The sequence below is a fragment of the Vipera ursinii genome, assembly GCF_947247035.1.
Source record: "Vipera ursinii genome assembly, chromosome: 1".
Lineage (NCBI taxonomy): Eukaryota > Metazoa > Chordata > Lepidosauria > Squamata > Viperidae > Vipera > Vipera ursinii.
Genome location: NC_139512.1, coordinates 8,481,790 through 8,497,961, shown reverse-complemented (window position 1 = coordinate 8,497,961; position 16,172 = coordinate 8,481,790). Strand labels below are relative to the sequence as shown.

Below are 16,172 nucleotides of genomic sequence, written 5' to 3'. Positions count from 1 at the left end.
TTACAACATCACTGAAAAAGTGACATATGACCGTTTTTCACACTTATAACTGTTACAGCATCCCCAGGGTCATGTGGTCAAAATTCAGATGATTGCCAGCTGACTGATATTTTTGACAGTCACAGTGCCCCTGGGTCATGTGATTCCCCTTTTCCAATTTTCTGACAAGCAAAGTCAATGGGGAACCCAGATTCCCTTAACAACCATGTTACTAATTTAATAAGTGTAGTGATTCACTTAACAACGGTGGCAAGAAAAGTCGTAAAATGGGGCAAAACTCATTTCACAAATGTCTCACTTAGCAACAGAAATCTGGGGCTCAGTTGTGATCATACGTCAAGGACTACCGGTATCTGTATTGGAATTACTGTTTTAACAGTATTTCCTGCTCTAAGCAGAATGACATAGCATTCTTTCCTGGCAAATAATGACATTCCCTAGTTGGGTAATGAAACGTCTGCAAGAAAAGCTCAGAGAGCGTCAAAGAGAGAGCATCAAGGACTCCATAACTCAGTGGCCTTCAAACCTGGCAACTTTAAGACTTGTAGACTTCAACTCCCAGAATTCCTCAGCCAACCATGCCAGAACTACTAGAACAGGGGTCTTCAAACTGGGCTGGCTGAGGAATTCTGGGAGTTGAAGTCCACAAGTCTTAAAGTTGCCAAGTTTGAAGAGCCCTGCCATAACTGAATCCTGAATTATAAATATTCTTTTCACTTGGAGTTCCAAATTCTTATTTGGCTGGTTTTCTTACGCTGATGACATTGCTAAGTCATTCATTGGGTAATGAACTGTGAAAAACATCAACCAAGCCAAGAGAGCATGAAGGACTTCACCCTGCAACCCTGAGCTACTGATAAGGTAGTCCTTGACTTGCGACCACAATTGGGGTCAAAATTTCCATCCCTCAGCAAGGAGATTTAGTTAGTTGCAGTTGATTTTTGTGACTCTTGTTCCACGGTTGCCAAGCAAACCACTGAAGTTGTTAAGTGAATCACATGGTCATTAAGCAAATCTGGCTTCGCCCATTGGCTTCCCTTGTTGGAAGCCCCCTGGGAAGTTTGCAAATGGTGACCAAATGATCTCAGGGTGCTGCAACCAAAATAAATATCTTCTGATTGCCAAGCGCCCAAAGTGGATGCTGTGACAATTTTTTCAGTGCCCTCCAACATCTAATTGAGCAGAGATTAACAGCAAGATTAACATCAGAGCAATAATCAGGAAGTAAACAGTACCCCAATCAAGGGAATAGAATAGAATAGAATAGAATAGAATAGAATAGAATAGAATAGAATAGAATAGAATAGAATAGAATAGAATAGAATAGAATAGAATAGAATAGAATAGAATAGAATAGTGTTTGAGGACCCAGATTGTTGGGGGCAATTAAGCTGACTTTGTAATAATGCCGCTTGGGGTGTGTGTGAAAGCCCTAATAAGCAGGCATATACATAGAATGAAGGCTACTGCTAAGCTTGTAAGCCGCCCTGAGTCTTCGGAGAAGGGCGGGATATAAATGGAATTAAAAAAAAAAAGAATAAAATAGAAATTGGAATAGAATAGAATAGAAATTGGAATGAAAGGAATAGAATAGAATAGAATAGAATAGAATAGGGAATAGAATAGAATAGAATAGAATAGAATAGAATAGAATAGAATAGAATAGAATAGAATAGAATAGAATAGAATAGAATAGAATAGAATAGAATAGAATATGGAAAGGAATAAGAATAGAATAGAATAGAATAGAACAGAACAGAACAGAACAGAATAGAATAGAATAGAATAGAATAGAATAACGATAACTTTATTGTCAGTTTGAATGTACACTAATCGGCATACATTAAAATGAAATTTCATTGCATATAGCTCTCAAAGGGTCACCATCTCCAATATACACTACATAAATATGATGAAAACAAACAAACAAATACAGAATTATACATATACCCACATATATTATATGACACACAGTCAAACAAGCTAACAGTAAACAGCCCAACTAAAGAATCTCCAGCACCGCTCCCACCAACCCTGAGCTACTAGAATATAGGGCGAGCTACTAGAATATAAAACGACAGCAAACCCCACTCCCTGCAGTCACTGATCATGTTACCTAGTTTGGTAATGAAACGTCTGCAAGAAAACCATCAAGCTCAGAGAGCACCAAGGATCCCACAGTTTAACCCTAAGCTACAAATATTCTCTTTTTATCAGTACACACAACAATTTCTTTTTTCCCCCTCCCAGGTGATTTCGGTTTATCTAAAATTGTGGATGAGCAAGATACGATGAAAACTGTATGTGGCACACCAGGATACTGCGGTGAGTATGTGATGGAGAGCAATGGGGAACTCTGTCCCTGTTAAAGAGATATGGGTGCAAGAGAAAGGCAAGCTCGGTATTCTGGGCCCTATTTTTAAGAAAAAAGCACATAACAGCATACGTAATTGTGCTCTCTAGGAAAGGACCTTTTGCAGGAATACTATATTTGGGATGTGAAAATCCAGATGTCCACTAAGATGCCAGCAAAATGTTAGACTTACTTTCTCTCTACTGCTTCCTAGTGGTCATGTGAAGATTTGCAGCTCAGATCTGGTGGTTTTTTTTCAGCTTAGCAACCAGTGTTATTCGCTCCTAAAAACTGTTTCTTGCCACTGTTCCCAAACCAGCGTGTAAATGAAGTGTGCTGAAGTATTCACCTCTGGAAGGCCCATTGGAGAAACATTACGAAGCTTGTGGAAAGATGCCTTAAATGAGAAAATGGCTACCTGGCCTAAAGGATCTGAGCTGCAGACGTTCAGACAACCACCAGATGGCAACAGAGAGTGTTTGAGGGATCTTTTCTACCATCTAGTGCAGGGATCCCCAACCTGTGGGCCGTAACCCACTACCGGGCTGTGGCCTAATGGCAACCGGGCTGCGTGAGTGGCGGGTCGGTGCACATACACAGCTTGAGTCATGCGAGCAGCGGGTGCTGGTGCTTGCAGCCCCGCTGGTGTAAGCGGCAGGCGCAGCCATGCCTGCCCCTCACATCAAACCATCCTTTCTTCCTCTCCCTTCCTCTCCTCCCCCCCCACCCCCGTGCCAGGCCCCCAATCCAGAAAGGTTGGGGAACATTGATCTAGTGGTCATCTGGCTTTAGCATCCTCATTTTACCACCTAGCCCAGGGGTCAGCAACCTGAAACAGTGAAAGAGCCACTCAGAACCCATTCCCTCACAAAAGGAAAAACTGGGAGCCGCAAAAAATGTGTGCACATGCATGTACATGCGCGCATGCGCAGAACAGGGTTTGACTGAAGAGTGGAGCCAAGGCGAGAGATGCACCTACCCTGCATATTTGAATTGATTGGTTGAACTTTTTTAGTCCCACTTATTTTTTTGGGACTGCACATGGCAGAGGACTGGGAGCCGCAGGAGACGGCTGAAAGAGCCGCATGCGGCAGACCTGTGACCTAGCCTGACTCGAAGGAGAAGGCCTTTGGGCAGATAATTTGGGCTACAGGTGTGTTAGGCTTTATCCATTCTGCTTCAACGGGCCACCAGGGAAGCATGGGCAAATAATAACATGCCACTCTCTTTTCCTTCCCCATGAGTTTGCAAAAGTGAAAGTGATAGCAAGTGTCAGGTTGGAAAACTTGCAAGAAAATTGCCAATCATCCCTGAAGGAGTGTGAGTTTTCAACCTTGATGCTTAGGGGATGAGCAGGGAAGAGAGTCATAGAGGGAGAAGGCGGGGAAAAATGGAAGCAAAGATATGTCTGCCAACTGCTCTCTCTCTCTCTCTCTCTTCTGTCTTTTGTTTATTTTTCAAATGCCTTCAGCACCTGAAATCCTCCATGGCTCACCATATGGCCCTGAAGTGGATATGTGGTCTGTAGGCGTCATAACATACATTTTGTGAGTAATGCTAAAATACTTTGACACAAAACTCCTGTCACTGTGATTTGCTCGCTCGCGCTCTCTTCCTTTCAAGCAGGGCCCAGCAAACCAGCATGATGTGAAGTGTGCCTTTTCTTATTCTGGGTTATCGTTTTTTTGGAGAGAGAGAGGGGGTGATTCTCACCCACCCCTAATTTCTACCATTCTCTGCTTCCGACTTAAAAATAAATCAGCTCCTTTCAGCCTCCATCTCTTTCCCTCCCACTCACTTTGTTTATTTCTCTCTCCAAGTAAAAACCACAAAATTCTGACTTCCCACACTCACACATGATGCACGCTGACAGGCATACTGTTTTCTTTTTTATTTGCTTTCAAATAAATAGGAATAGGCAAAAGTGTAAGGATGCCAATAGGCAAAAGTGTAAGGATGCCAAGAGGGGGCTTGTTCCAGATCACAGGTTGTTCTGGTAACTGAAAAAAGTGACTTATGACCTTTGCACCATCCCCACGGTCATGTGATCAAAATTCGGGCATTTGGCAACTGACATGTAATTTATGTCCCCAGTCATGTGATCACCATGGTGAGAGGTAGGCAACCTTGGCTCTTTTATGACTCGTGGACTTCAACTCCCAGAATTCCTCAGCCAGCCACGCTGAGGGGAAAGGGAGAGGTTTCCAAGCTGAGCCATGCTGGCTCAGGAATTCTGGGAGTTGCAAGCCCACGAGTCCTAAAAGAGCCAAGGTTGCCTAACCCTCACCATGGGTAACCTTTCCAGTTGGCTTCCAATGAGCAAAATCAATGGGGGAAAGCCGGATTCACTTAACAACCACATGAGTCACTTAACAACTGCAGTGATTCACTTAACAGCTAGGGTAGAAAAGGTCGTAAAATGCGTCGCAATTCACTCAACAACAGTCACACATGGCAATGCAAATTTTGGGCTCCATTGTGGTCATATGTCAGGGGCTACCTGTACAGTTTCTTTCCTTACTGTTACCCTGCACAGGGCAAATATGGACACCACCGCCTGCTAGGAGATTGGCCCTATGATTTTATGCCATACAGAAAGACTATGGGCTATCACTTAAATAGGAGCCAGCCGTGTGCTGCACCTGCCCAAAAAGCCAACACAGTGCTAGGCTGCACTTACAGAGGGATAGAATCAAGATCACACGAAGTGTTAATACCACTTTATAATGCCACAACTTGGAATCCTACATCCAGTTTTTGGTCACCACGATATAAAAAAGATGTTGAGACTCTAGAAAGAGGGCAGAGAAGAGCAACAAAGATGATCAGGGGACTGGAGGCTAAAACATATAAAGAACGGTTGCTGGAATTGGGTATGTCTGGTTTAATGAAGAGAAGGACAAGGGGGGACATGATAGCAGTGATCCAGTATCTCAGGGGCTGCGCCAAAGAAGAGGGAGTCAAGCTATTCTCCAAAGCGCCCGAAGGCAGGACAAGAAGCAACGGATGGAAACCAATCAAGGGAAGAAGCAGCCTAGAACTAAGGAGAAATTTCCCGACAGTTAGAACAATTAATCAGTGGAACTACCTGCCTCCAGAAGCAGTGAACGCTCCAACACTGGAAGTGTTTAAGAAGAGACTGGGCAAACATTTGTCTGAAATGGTATAGGGTTTCCTGCCTGAGCAGGGGGTTGGACTAGATGACCTGCAAGGTCCCTTCCAACTTTATTATTATTATTATTATTATTATTATTATTATTATTATTATTATTATTATTATTATATTATTATTATTATTATTATTATTATTATTATTATTATTATTATTATTATTATTATTATTATTATTTGTCTAAGGAACAGCCCGGAGCCATGGAGAAGGTCCTCTGCTGCATGAGGCTAATAAATCTGTTGCTAACAGGCTTCTAGTTAAGGGGGGGATTTTTTTCCACTTATAAAACTGTAGTTGGCCCAGTACTGAGATGCCCTAAGGGTCACCGCCTTCAGCTAAGAATCAATGGCCCAATAAGAACACTTCAGGAAACAATGCTTTGTAGTTCTCCAAAACCATGAAGTGAGGGCCACTGAGGCCAGCAGGAAATGTTTCTCAGTTAATGAGAAGCTAGATTAACCTCCACATTATTGTCATTTCAGAAGCACATTAAATCAGAGCTCTTCCAGAAGTCTGTTAAAATTGTAGTTTATTGAAGGAACACCCTATCGATGTTTATATTATTGTAAGTTATGATTTTTAACGTGTGATCCAACTATTAAGGATAGCTTACGTGCCTATATTTTGCAGTGACTTGTTCTATATCACTGAGAGTTGTTTGATCGCAGTGGCATCGAAAGCCGATACACAAGGAAGCCCTTAATATATTTGGGGCAGTGTATGCGAAAAAAGACCTTAGTTTTACTTTTGCAATGTAAGTGCAGGCCCTACAGAGGGAAGAGATTGGAGAAGAAACCAGTGAACAGGAATGCAGCAGAGGGGGTAGTGGAAAAGAAGAAACTGGACAACCATTTGTCTGACATGGTATAGGGTTTCCTGCCTGAGCAAGGGGTTGGACTAGATCAGGGCTTTTCAACCAGTGGTACGGGTACCACCTGTGGTACATTGGCACCTGGCAGGTGGTACACGACCATCCTAGAAAAGTGGTAGCGGGGGAGGGGAATGAGCTGGACTGGTGGCAGCACCACACAAGCCTGAGCGAGAGACGGCTGGAGCTGCAGGGCTGTCAGGGCTCAGCAGAAGCACCAGGATCAGCGCCAGACTCCAGCTGGAGCTCGGCGCTGATCCTGGCACTTCTGAGCCCAGAAGAAGCGCCGATCAGCTGGAATGTTGCAGCATCTCCAGGGTCTTCTGATTTACATTCAGATGCTTGGCAACTGATTCATATTTATGACGGTCACAGTGTCCCAGGGTCATGTGAAGTGACGAAAACCTGCTGCAACCACCCAGCAGAGGGGGGGGGAAATAAAAAACAAACTCCCCCCCACCCCACCCCCGCTGCCAATCCTCAACAGAAATGCTCACAACAATGAAAACCTCGGACAGGAGGAAGAGCGCCTCCGGGCAGGCGGGCGGGTGTCTTGCTTGGCTGTGGCTTGGGGGGCACTTTTTTCAGTGCCATTGTAATTTTGAACAGTCACTAAGCGAATTGTTGTAAGTCGAGGACTACCTGTACTTCATCACTTTTTTCTTTTCTTTTTTTTTTTTTTGGTCATCAAGTTTTTAACACCTTGCTAGGCGACTGGTGGTACTCGGAGGTTGCCATATCCTAAAAGTGGTACAATGGGTGAAAAAGCTGAAAAGCCCTGGACTAGATGACCTCCAAGGTCCCTTCCAACTTGATGATGATGATGATGATGAGTCAGTGAATTAAGCCCCTCCCACATTAATTGATTGATTGATGCACTTTCAAGTCTGCCCGGCTCAGTAATAACTCAGCGTGACTAACAGATAAAAAGCAAAAGAAAACAAAATACATCAAGAAGAAGGGGGGAAAAAAGATAGCTAACCAAAGCCCAATTACAGGTCATCCTTATGATGACCTGACTTATGATCAAAAAAGAAATACCGATCGTCCTCAACTTATGACCATAATTGAGCCCCAAATTTCTGCTGCTGAGACAATTGTTAAATGGGCTTTGCTGCCCCATTTTACAACCTTCCTTGCCACATTTGCTAAGGGAATCACTGCAGTTGTCCAGTTGGTCATGTGGTTATTAAGAGAACCTGGCTTCCCCTTTGACTTTGCATGTCAGAAGGTCGCAAAAGGTGATCACGTGACCCCAGGGGACTGCAACCGTCATAAATCTTGCCAAGGGTCCGAATTTTGGTCCCTTGACCGTGTGGGGATGCTGCAGTGGTCGTAAGTGTGAAAAATGGTTACAAGTCACTTTTTTCAGAGTCATTGAATGGTCTCTAAATCAAGGGTCTTCCAACTTGGCAACTTTTAAGATTTGTGGACCTCAACTCCAGTCCACAAGTCTTAAAAGTTGCCAGGTTTGACGACCTCTACTCTAAATGAATGCTTAGGTCTAGATTAGAATGACCATACCTGTAGTTCTTATACTCTTGTGATTTGGGGAGTGTCTGCCACCAGGACATTGTGAGTTCTAGTCTTGTTTTAGGCACGAAAGCCAGCTGGGTAACTTTGGGCCAATCACTTTTTCTCAACCTAACCCACCCTCACAGGGTTGTTGTTGTTGTGGGGAAAATAGGAGGAGGAAGGTGTGCTGAATATGTTTCCCACCTTGATTTATTTGTAAAAATAATAAAGCCAGAATATAAATAAATAAGGGTATAGGCATCTGTTTCTTCCATTTTTTCCCCAGACTGTGTGGCTTTGAGCCTTTCTTTGACCCAAGAGGAGACCAATACATGTACAGCCGAATCCTAAATTGTGACTATGAGTTTGTCTCCCCTTGGTGGGATGAAGTGTCCCTCAATGCCAAGGACCTGGTGAGTTCCTGTATTTTGAGCACGGCCCTGATGGATGACTGGCCCCTGTCTGCATCTGCTCGGCAGGCATAAAGGAGCCCTGGTGGCACAGTGGTTAAAGTGCAATATTGGAGGCAAACTCTGCCCACAACCTGGAGTTCAATCCTGATTCAAGGTTCAAGGTTGACTCAGACTTCCACCTTTCCGAAGTCAGTAAAAAGAGGACCCTGATGGTTGGGGGGAAAATGCAAATAATGTTTTACCTCAGGGTTGGGGAACTGTGGAACTTGGTGGACTTCAACTCCCAGAATTCCATGCTGGCTCAGGAATTCTGGGAGTTGGAAGTCCACAAGTCATAAAGGGGCCGTAAGTCCCTACCTTTGCTCAAGATCAGGGGTAGGCGACCTCGGCTCTTTTATGACTCATGGACTTCAACTCCATGAGTCATAAAAGAGCAGAGGTTGCCTACCCCTGCTCTAGATAGTAAACTGCCCAGAGAGTGATGTAATATATGGAGTGGTATATAAGCCTAAATGCTCTTGCTCTTGCTCTGAAGGGTTGAAGCCCTGTTCCTCAGCCACCATGTCCCCTCAAACATCATCCTGCAAATGAAAGTAGCAGACTCGCCTTCCATTCTTCTGTAGAGATATCCTTGGATCTCACTGGGGTTGGAGAGAGTAATGGGACACCGATTCCATGTCCCTGGGTCCTTGGTGCTTTCCGAACTTGGTTGTTTTGTGGCAGACATTTCATTACCCAACTAGTTAACCTGTTCAGGGCTAGAAGGGAGTGGAGTTTGCCCCTGTAGCCCTGATGATGTTACCTAGTTGGATAAGGAGATGTCTGCAAGAAAACAATCAAACTCCGAGAGCACCAAGGATCCCACAGTTTGAACCTGAGCTACACATATTCTCTTCTATTGCTACAAGTGCCTTGACTGGCTGAGTCCACCCCATGGTCCTCCTTTTTTTGTGAAGAGGAGACATTCCTAATCAATCCCTTCTGCTAGGGCAAGACCACATGATCTCCAAATATCAAATGTGTTCCTAGCTCTAAGACTGGATCATTGTTGCTCCAATATATTAAGACTTCAGGGGTCTTCAAACTTGGCCCTTTTATGACTTGTGGACGTGTGCCTGGCTGAGGAATTCTGGGAGTTGAAGTCCACAAGTGATAAAAAGGCCAAGTTTGAAGACCCCTGTATAAGAGATACGGCTTGGACTGCACAGTGAGGGCCATCATTTTGACTTCTCCAACATCCCCTCGCCAGGCAGACACCCTCAATTAGCACAGTTTTATTTTATTGATTAAATTTCTATGCCTTCCCTTACGCTACTGAAGCTGCTCTGGGCAGTTTGCAAAATGATAAAAAGACCAATATGGAAACAATTAAAATTAAAATTAACGAGGATTAAATAGAAACTAAAAACCAAGAGAACAGGCAGCATGGGCGTGGGGCTGTCTCTGTACTCCATCAGCCACTCCCAGTATAGTACAACCCATTGGGGCCACAGAACAGCCAGGAATTAAAGCCCTTCCAGAAGGCCAAGAGAGTGGGGGGGGGGTGGACCTCAGCTCTGGAGGCAGAGTATCTCAAAAGGTAGGGGCCACAGCAGAAAAGTCTCTGCTCCCAGATCCGGCCCACCGGAATTCCTTGACAGAGGGGTTCTGAAGCAAATGTCGTCTGCTAGAGCAAGTGGGACAGGACAGTCCTATGGGGCGAGACGGTTCTTCAGATAGCCTGGAGCCATGCCCTAAAGCAGTGATGGCGAACCTTTTAGAGACCGAGTGCCCAAACTGCAATCCAAAACCCACTTATATACAGTCAGGTGCTGGGTGGGCGTGGCCTGTTGGGTGGGCGTGGCCCGTTGGGTGGGCATGGCTGCGGTGGTAACAGCAAACTGGGTGGGACTAAAAAGTTCCATCAATCAATTCCAACTTTGTGAGAACTTTTTTTTCCCCGAGAAGTTGAAATTGATTGATTGATTGAACCTTTTTTTTTGTACACGGTGGCGGAAGCCTAAAACGAAAAGGTTTTATAAAACCCAGCTGAAGGCCTAGGACTGGGGCGACGCATGTGCCCACAGAGAGGACTCTGCATGCCACCTGTGGCACCCGTGCCATAGGTTCGCCACCACGGCCCTAAAGGCTATTTACATCCATTATTATTTGTTAAATTTATTTGCTGCCCATCTCAGCGGCCCCCCAAGAGACTGGTTCCATGGAGAAAGGTTTTTCTGCGGACCAGAGGGAGGCGTTGGGTGCTGCCTGCATCACACGAATGGGGCTTTGCATGGCCCGGTTGCTGGCATGCGTGGCCCAATGCTGGTCTGCAGTGGGGGCTACTCTAGGTGGACACGACATGTTACGACCTGGAGTTGTCACACTAGATCTGTCTCTGGCCTTTGCAGGTCCAAAAGCTGATTGTCCTGGATCCCCAGAAGAGGCTAACAGTTCATCAAGCTCTAGAGCACCCTTGGGTGACTGGCAAAGCTGCAAAGTTTGCACACATGGACAGCACTCAGAAGAAACTGCAGGAGTTTAATGCCAGGAGGAAGTTAAAGGTAAGATTCTGGGGACGCTGCCCTCCTGTCTGGGGTCCCCCATGGGGGCTGGGAACTAGGGGCCCAAGCTCAATGCCAGAGGCTCAGAATCAGGGTGCAAGGCAAGCCACCCCAAAGTAGCATAGTACAGTTGCCTGCAGGGTGTGTGTGTCAAAATCAAGTCATGACCGTCTTTCACGACGGTTTTGCCATAAACCAGCACTTGCTTTCAGCAAAACCACGCCCACAGCCAACCATCGGTTTGCTTAACTAACACTGCAAAAAAGGTCATAAAATCGGATCAGACACCCGACCGACCCATTTTACAAGTGTCCCAACTTAGAATCATGCAGGAACAGAGTGACGGTTCTCGTCCCTTAATCTTTCCTTTTGGAAGGAGGGTGATTTTAAACCCAGGGAGGGCATTCTCTGAGTTAAAATAGAGGGCCTGAAGTTTTCCTCTTGTGCAAAAAATGTTAGGTGTGTGATTCTTCTGAGACAGAAACACCTGCAGCCAATGGCAGGCTGGGGTGGATGAGATCTCTTGCCTGGGAGGTCTTAACAATGCCTGCCAGATGTTTGTAACTGTGATCCAGTTGTGGCTTTTATTTCACTCTTCCACATTTTTATTCCATTGGCACTCAGCCACCTGTGCTTAGTATTAGAGAACATGGTGCCGATGAGAATGAATTAATGTAATTAATTAAAATAAATGTATACAAGTAGTCCTCAGTGACCGACAGTAATTGGAATCAGGAACTCCATTGCTAAGCAATGCAATCATAAGGCATGATGTCACATTACCATGCCGACTTAACATTGGCAGTTCCAGCAATCCCAGTGCTGTTGTTAGGTAAATCCCATACAGGCCCAGCGTCCCATGGTATATTTTTTTATATTTATTTATGTAATATATAAAATAGGAGAAGGAAAAAGAGAGGGGGGAGGAAAAGGTGAGATACTAGGGAAAAAAGGAAAAAATGGCGCTGACTTCCGATTCTCTTTAGCACAGTACAAAATAAAAACACTCCAGCCTCAACTTTTTGTTTTTACACATTAGTATATAACTAGACATTTCTGTAATGACAAATCTATCTAATCGACAAAACCAAAGTCAAAATTTTATTTTTTTTTCCACCACAAGCACAAAATCTAGAAGTGATATATCCAAGTGAAAAACATACTTAAATATATTCTCCTCTTTGAATAAACTGATCAATTTAACCCTTCCTGCTTTATCTTTCTTGCTATGGAAATTTCTGTTTGCGCCTAATAATCTTTCTGAACTATCACCATTTTTATTAACAAGGTTCACTATATTCTTTCAGATTCTTTGACCTTACAGGGAAAAATACCTTTTTTTAAAAAAAAAAAGTTAAAACTTTCCTTTAAGCACATTTCTAAAATCAAAACTTTCTAGTGTATCTTTTTCTTTAACTTCTTAAGAAACATGCAGGATTTGAACTTCAGTATTAAATTTAGCATGACCTTGAGGGATAAGGGGTAGAGATGCTGTCTAGGAAACGATCAGATAAAAGATGGGGGAGCCATCAGTTACTTAACAGTCAGAGAAAAGAACTAAGGCAGGATTCGCCCTAACTCAGGGGTAGGCAACCTTGGCTCTTTTAGGACTCGTGAACTTCAACTCCCAGAATTCCTGAGCCAGCATGGCTCAGCTTGGAAACCTCTCCCTTTCCCCTCAGCATGGCCGGCTCAGGAATTCTGGGAATTGAAGTCCACAGGTCCTAAAAGAGCCAAGGTTGCCTACCCCTGCCCTAACTGATCACACGGTTAAAAGAGATGGGAGGAGATTTGTACTTTCAGACCTGCAAGATTTTGACAATGTAACCTTACAATTAAAGTAGAATTAGCTCGTCTGGTTACATTTCCTGGTCTGGTTTAACTGGAAGGGCTGACATCAGTCTTGCAAGTCTGAAAATACAAATTTCCCACCATCACTTTTAAATGTTTGATCCATTAGGATGGGTCCTTCCTAACTTTTTTTTCCTGACCATTAAGCCACTGGGGGCTCCTCCCCTTCTTGTGTGATCATCCTCTGAACACCATCCCTTCCCCTCATCCCTCAAGATCATTCCCACGTACCATTCATTACTCACAGTCACACGGCAGCCATTTTCAACTTCCTGTTTGCTTCTCCACTGACCTTGTTTGTCAGAAGCTGGCAGGGAAGGCTACAAATGGTGATCACATGACTATGGGATGCTGTGATATCATAATTGTGAGCCAGTTGCCAAGCCTCCAGATAGTGAATATGTGACCATGGGGATGGGACAACAAGGAGAACCCATTATCCCTCATTCAGCGCTATCATAACGTTAAATAGTCGCTGAGGGAGCAGACATTAAAGCAGGACTGCCTGTGTGGTTCTGCATCTCACCCAGAGGGGCAGCTCTTGGGTGTCTAATTGAGAATTAAAACTCAGTTAAAAGCAACCAACAGTATTTATTTATTTATTTGATTTATAGCCTGCATTTCATTATTTTTATAAAGAACTTAAAGTGGAAAAACTATCTAATACTTTTTCTTCCTCCTTTTTTCCCTACAACACCCTTGTGAGTTGGGTTGGGCTGAGAGAGAGTAGCTGACCCAAAGTCACCCAGTTGAATTTCATGCCTAAGGAGAGACCGGAACTCACCATCTCCTGGCGATTGGGCCCTGATCACCTAGCTAGCTTTCATGCCTAAGGCGGGACTAGAACTCACAGCCTCCAGGCTTCTAGCCTGGCGCCTTAATTACTAGACCAAACTACGCATATAACATAGATATAAAATATATAAAACCCTGCTAGCCAGGGAGACGTAACAGTCCCCGCCAGCAACATTCCTTTTACAAGCTCCTTTATAATAACAAACACATACGTTCAAACCAATGTCACTCTTTGTCACGTCATGTCTAACATACACAGGCTGCCGTGAAAGCAGTGGTTGCATCCAGCCGTCTCGGCAACCACAGCCACCACGAGGGGTGCAGATATGAGCGCCATCAAGATGCAGCCAAAGAGGACAGCGCAGCTCCCTCAGCAGAGAGTGACCTCTTTCTCCAAGGGAACCTTTACAAGGAGAAGATGGAGATTGATACAGAAGAAGCCATGACTGTAAACAACCCTTTAGCCAAGGTCGAGAAGCTCGAAGGCTTCCAGAACGAGAGTCCCGGAGCCCCGGTGGTGATACTTAACGGCTCCGGCTGCAAAACCTAATGCAACGGAACACCAGCGTGCTGCTCTTGTCACAAACTCAAGGGGGATAAAGTCTGTCACCACCGCCGATAGACCAAATTCTAACAGTGACCGTCAAAGGCCACCAGCCAGATTGAGAGCAGTTCAGATGGAGGAGGACCGAAAGCTAATAGAGATTACGAGAAAGTGCTGTGGGGATATCTTTTGCAACCTGGCACGTCGTAGCGGATTCCTGCTCCCATCATCTTCAGTGAGGGATGATGGGGGCTATGATCCAATTTTTGGGGGGGAAGAGCACCAGACTGGGGAAGGCACTAAGGGTAGGCAGCTGAAGAGCAGTTTGTCTTGTTTTGCAGAGAAACCCATGTCCTTTATTATCCTTGCTCTGTGTGTGTGTGTGTGTGCGTGTGTGTGTGCGTCTCTTTGTGTATGTGTATGTGTCTTTGTACACAAGCATACAGCAAAAGGATAAGAATATATGCATTTGTATGGGAGCCAGGTAGTTTAGAAATTTGAAATCCCATAGTAATAATTCAGGGAGAAGCGGGGGCAGAAATAACTTTTCTTCTATTGCTACATAAGATCCTTTTAACTGCAGGCGCCGTCTTTGAATTTGAAGCTTTCTACACTCAGAGTATTTGCTCTAAAGCTGCTGCCATCATTCCATTCAACGACTAACTTTGAACCGTGTGTACACAGAAGCATAAGGTGCTCCTCTAAGAATTGAGTGATTTTTCCCAACCGTTTGTGAGCCAGATGGAATACATTTAAGGAACAGCAGCCTCCAGATGCACCCTCTAACCAATAAATAGATGCTGCCACTGTTGCTTCTCCAAATTATTTTCTTGTTGGCAGGCCCAAATTTTGTCTCCTTCCAAGAGCAAAGAAGTGCAGCAGAACTGCCCACCGAAAAGTGATTTCTCCATACGAAATAGTTCTGGACCTGTCTTCACTCTGCAGAGTGTATTTGAACTGCCTTTGAACTATGTGACCTCCACATGGTCAAAAATTGGTCCTGCCAACTTGAAGGAGGGAACTCACCCAATATAACCAGGGAAAATATCCTTCACTGCTTCCTCAAAATTCAGAAAAATAAGAATATTTGGATTCTGCCAGGGTGTCATCTGGTGTCATCCACTTCACATCATTATTCTGGACAGAATGGCTCTTACGCCCCTGAACATTATGTGTAATATTATGGCCCCCAGCTCTTAAAAAAAGAAAATGTCTCTTTTCCAGTGACTCGGCTAGCTTCTTGCCTAAGGCAGAACTAGAACTCCCAGTCTCCTAGTTTTCGACCTGATGCATTCAACTATTATTCCAAACAGGCTCTCCTCTGTTAACTCCTTAAGCCTTGTCTTCTGGGCAAACAGAAAGTGAGTATTTGCCTTCTTCAGGAATTAGAAGAATGCTTATCCAACCGTTCCTGTCCGTATTATCTTCTTCTATTCCAAACTCAAGATCAACATTTCTTTCAACTGTTCCTTACAGGACCTATTTCCACACTTCGTCCTGACTCCTTTGCCCTCCACTTGATCTGGGGCTGCCACAAAGAAGAGGGGGTCCACCTTTTCTCCAGAGCACCCGAAGGCAGGACAAGAAGCAACGGATGGAAACTAATCAAGGAGAGAAGCAACCTAGAACTAAGGAGAAACTTCCTGACAGTCAGAACAATCAACCAGTGGAACGGCTTGCCTCCAGAAGTTGTGGGTGCTCCAACACTGGAGTTTTTTTTAAAGAAGAGATTAGACAGCCATTTGTCTGAAGTGATACAGGGTTTTCTGCCCAAGCAGCGGGTTGGATTAGAAGACCTCCAAGATGCCTTCCAACTCTGTTATTCTGGTCCCAATTTGTTACATTCTTCTTAAAATATCTCACCCCCAAATGGACTTGAGTTTTGGAAGTGTGTTTTTTTTTTTACTTTATACACAGTGTGCAGGGCACCTGAGAAGAGAGTCATCAGAAGAGTGTCCATCACCTCTAAGAACTTAAAATATGAGGATCAACAATGCTGGTTTGATAAAAGCAAAGGGACAAAGTGATAAGTGATATTTTTGTTAGCTTGATATGGGCCAAGAGCAATCTGAACCTGTCGCTTTAACTGGAAGAATTAAATGGAACTTGTGGACACAG

The 16,172-nt window shown here is 44.3% G+C and overlaps 1 protein-coding gene across 1 annotated transcript in view; it reads left to right on the top strand.

The window, feature by feature from the left end:
- LOC310641351 (calcium/calmodulin-dependent protein kinase type IV-like) overlaps positions 1 to 14,060 on the top strand; it is a gene marked incomplete at its 3' end in the record, with an annotated part of 66,578 nt that extends 52,518 nt beyond the window's left edge. Inside the window, exons 9-13 of the mRNA XM_083364325.1 lie at positions 2,251 to 2,325; positions 3,825 to 3,900; positions 8,195 to 8,321; positions 10,712 to 10,864; positions 13,770 to 14,060. Coding sequence (XP_083220451.1) covers positions 2,251 to 2,325; positions 3,825 to 3,900; positions 8,195 to 8,321; positions 10,712 to 10,864; positions 13,770 to 14,060 — 722 coding nt within the window. The remainder of the gene's footprint in view (positions 1 to 2,250; positions 2,326 to 3,824; positions 3,901 to 8,194; positions 8,322 to 10,711; positions 10,865 to 13,769) is intronic.
- Between the last annotated feature and the right edge of the window lie 2,112 nt (positions 14,061 to 16,172).